Source organism: Heterodontus francisci, chromosome 29 (genome assembly GCF_036365525.1).
Source record: "Heterodontus francisci isolate sHetFra1 chromosome 29, sHetFra1.hap1, whole genome shotgun sequence".
Lineage (NCBI taxonomy): Eukaryota > Metazoa > Chordata > Chondrichthyes > Heterodontiformes > Heterodontidae > Heterodontus > Heterodontus francisci.
The window spans coordinates 20104656-20108219 of NC_090399.1; the positions used below are offsets into that span (position 1 = coordinate 20104656).

Below are 3564 nucleotides of genomic sequence, written 5' to 3' on the forward strand. Positions count from 1 at the left end.
ATTAACGCTGAGCTGCTGCGATCAAAATGCAGCAACGGAGCAAGAGTCTCAGAGGCGAGGATTTCTTCAGTCTGAGATTGCACACTGTTTTTAACTCTCTGGGGATGGGGGAGTTCACGTTAATTGCTGGTTTATGAAGAGATGTAGTAACTTGTTTGTTTGAAAGCATCTAGCTAATGACACCGGTTCTGTGACCTCACTCTCTCACTGGACGATTGGCTCGTGTATAAATGAGGTTGTTTCAGTGCATTGCCTCGCATCTACCGCTCCTGGTTTTCGGAGAAAATGGGACGACAGGCACTTCCGATAGAAATGTTGTATCCGATTCTCGCAGTTATTGGCATTCCTGGTAAGTAATTCGAAACTATCCTGAAAAATTTAGTGCACAATTGCGAAACTGCATTATTATTTTCCCTGTGTGTTTTTGTTATAGTCGTTGTTGCCTTTGTGACGGTAATTTGCATTAGCCAGGTGGTAACGTCGAGCAATCGATCGCTCACCCATTGATGAGTTCGTCCGATTTTCGTTCCCTTTGATGTTTATGTTAATGGCTCAGTCCTGTTCTATATCACTGGGCGGGCAGTCAATCCCTCCGCATTACAAAGTGAAAATGGACCCTGTGTCATTTGTACTGAGCTGTGGCTCTGTCGGTCGAAATCTCTGCTTTGAGTCGGATAATCTTGTGTTTCCCTCCCATTTCAGTGAGTTGAATTCATACTGTAAGCTGCCATTTCGGTGCAATATTGGTGAAGTGATGCAATATTGTCGAATTATAGAATGGTTACAGCACAGAAGGAAACCGGTTCTGTCGTGTCCATGCCAGTTCTCAGCGAGTGCAGCACAGCTCGTCCCATTCCCCTGTCTTTCCCCCTGAGCCCAGCATTTTTCTCTTCAGATAAATATTCAATTCCCTTTTGAAAGCCACAATTCAATCTGCCTTCACCACACTCTCAGGCAGTGGATTCCAGATCCGAACCATTCACTGCGGAAGAAAGCTTTTCCTCCCCTTTGATTCTTTCACCAAACGCCTTAAATCGGTGTCCTCTGATTCTCGACCCTCCCGCCAATGGGAACAGTTTCTCTCTATCTATTCTATCCAGTCCCCTCATGATTTTGAATACCTCTCAATATTGCACCTCTCAAATCTCCTCTCAATTATCTCTTCTTTAAGCAGAATAGTCCCAACAGAGCAGTAAATGAAGTCCCTCATCCCCAGACCATTTTGTAAATATTTTCTGCACTCTCTTCAATGCTTTCACGTCCTTCCTAAAGCGTGGTGCCCAGAATTGTATAGAATACTCCAGCTGAGGCCGAGCCAGTGTTTTATAATGGCCCAACATTAACTTCCTTGCTTTTCTACTCTTTGCCACGATCTATAAAGCCCAGGATCCGTATTCCTTATTAACCACTTTCTCAACCTGCCCTGTCACCTTCAACGATTTGTGCTCATACACCCGTCCCCCACATCCCCGCCAGAACCCTCTGCTCCTGAACCTTCTTTAGAATTGTTTATCCATTATTTTATATTTCCTTTCCTCATTCTTGAAATCATCTTTTTATGAGACGTTAAAAAATAACTGATTTAATTTTAATAAAAATGCAGTACTGGTTCAGCTGGATACAATCATCATACTGCTAAATGTTGAAGTAAATCTAGTACTATTCACGTATGGGGTAATTTTCACTTTGTATTAACATCAATGCGCAAAAAAGACGGAAGGGCTGTAAAATACGGGGCCCATTTGATATCAATTGCTTTTGTTTCTTTTGGCACGGCAAAAAAAGTTAAAAATGTTCCCAATGTTTCTATTTGCATTGAAAGGGAGATAAAACAGCATTAATCAGTAATAGGCAAGGAATGTTTATATGTTTTAACCGAATCGAACCGTAAAAAACTGATGGCAGTGGATGCAACTCTGATTTTACCTGTCGCCCGATTTTCTTCTCTATTGAAGTCACTGTGAACAACATTGGACGGAACGAGCATCCCATAGAATCCGTCAGCATCCGGCCCAGCAAGTTACTTCCAAATGGCTCCCATTAATGGTTTCATATTAGAATATCTTGAAGTTACCGCAGGGAAAAAATGTCTGGCAAGAAGATGGGGAAGTTTGCAGCAGCTGCTATGTGACAATTTATTCCAATCCAGGTTAACTATTAGCTATATTGTGCAATGGGTAATATTGAATTCACCGCCCCTTGTACATTCAGCCTGTTACTCTCTTCCAATGACTTCCATGGAAAAAAAATGGATGGCCAATTAGATACCGCTATTTGACCCGGTCACACAGGGCTAAAATTACCCCCGGTTCCTCCACCCCACAACTCCCAGCCTGATGATGCTTAACACCAGATTTCCAACTTGCTGTCAGTGTACATCTCTGTTGAATTTTTCTGTTAAATTTCCTGTTTTTGCATTTCTCCTAGCAAACCTGCTGTCATTTCTGGTTCTTTTCCAAAGGAAATGCGGTCTTTCCAAAGGAATCACTCATTATATGATGGCCATGGCCGTGGGAGACCTCATGGTCCTTATCTTTAATGTTATTGTGAGCCAAATCATCAAGTATCATTTTCCAGATTCATTGCTGAACTACACTTCCACGTGTCGTTTTACTGTCTTCATGCAAGGGTTTAGCATTCAGCTCTCTATCTGGTTCACAATGTCGTTCACCTTTGACCGTTTTGTTGCAATTTGTTGCCAGAAATTGAAATCAAGATATTGCACCGAAAGGACAGCCACCATGGTTGTAACGGCCATGTGTGTGCTCAACATTTTGATCAATATTCCCATGCCTTTCCGCTATGAGCCCGATTATATTCTCAACAATATACAGTGGGGCTGCCGCACCATCACAGGATATTTTACTTCACCCGCATGGAAGGTTCACCAATGGATTACCAATCTCTCAAGTACATTACTTCCAATTCCTTTGCTGCTGCTGTTGAACTCTCTCACCGTCAGGCACATCTTATTAGCCAGTAGAGCTCGCAAAGCCCTGAAGAGCAACAACAATGGAAAAACCGGCAGTGATCCCGAGATGAAGAACAGAAGAACATCCATCATTCTACTCTTTGCTATCTCGGGCACTTTTATTGTGTTGTCGGCCCCTATTACCGTAATACACATCTGTGTCGGTGTCACACAGACACTCGATTTCCAAGGTTCAAACTCACTTTATTTGGCAATTAGAATCACATTTCTGTTGATGTGCACCAGCTCCTGTACAAACACTTGTATTTATGCACTGACACAGAGGAGATTCAGAGCGGAGATCAAAAATATGGTGAAATATCCGTATTATCTCATTGTTAAATTATTTAAATAATTGTTGAATAAAGTAAGTGATATCAAACTTCAATTAATTGCCTGGCATTTACTTTGCAACTTTGCACAATGTCTTTTAAAGTTCTAAGGGCAACACAACCCACAGTTTGGAAGAGTCCACTTGATTTATAAATTCCACTAAGAATTTGAATAAGTTGAGGAGGCAGAATCATCCCCTTCAAAATTTCCGGTTATGGTTGTTTATCCGGTTATTAATGTCCACGCACTTGGAATGACGA

General features: G+C 41.8%; 1 protein-coding gene across 1 annotated transcript; it reads left to right on the forward strand.

The window, feature by feature from the left end:
* Positions 1 to 285: 285 nt before the first annotated feature.
* LOC137345960 (probable G-protein coupled receptor 139) lies at positions 286 to 3326 on the forward strand. The gene is made up of 2 exons (XM_068009218.1): positions 286 to 353; positions 2462 to 3326. The coding sequence occupies exons 1-2, from the start codon at positions 286 to 288 to the stop codon at positions 3324 to 3326; spliced, it is 933 nt and encodes a 310-aa protein (XP_067865319.1).
* The last annotated feature ends 238 nt before the right edge of the window (positions 3327 to 3564 follow it).

Coding starts and splice junctions, on each gene's coding strand:
- LOC137345960 (XM_068009218.1), top strand. CDS start 286: ATGGGACGACAGGCACTTCCGATAGAAATGTTGTATCCGATTCTCGCA. Junction 354..2,461: donor GTTATTGGCATTCCTGGTAA/GTAATTCGAAAC, acceptor TCTTTTCCAAAG/GAAATGCGGTCTTTCCAAAG.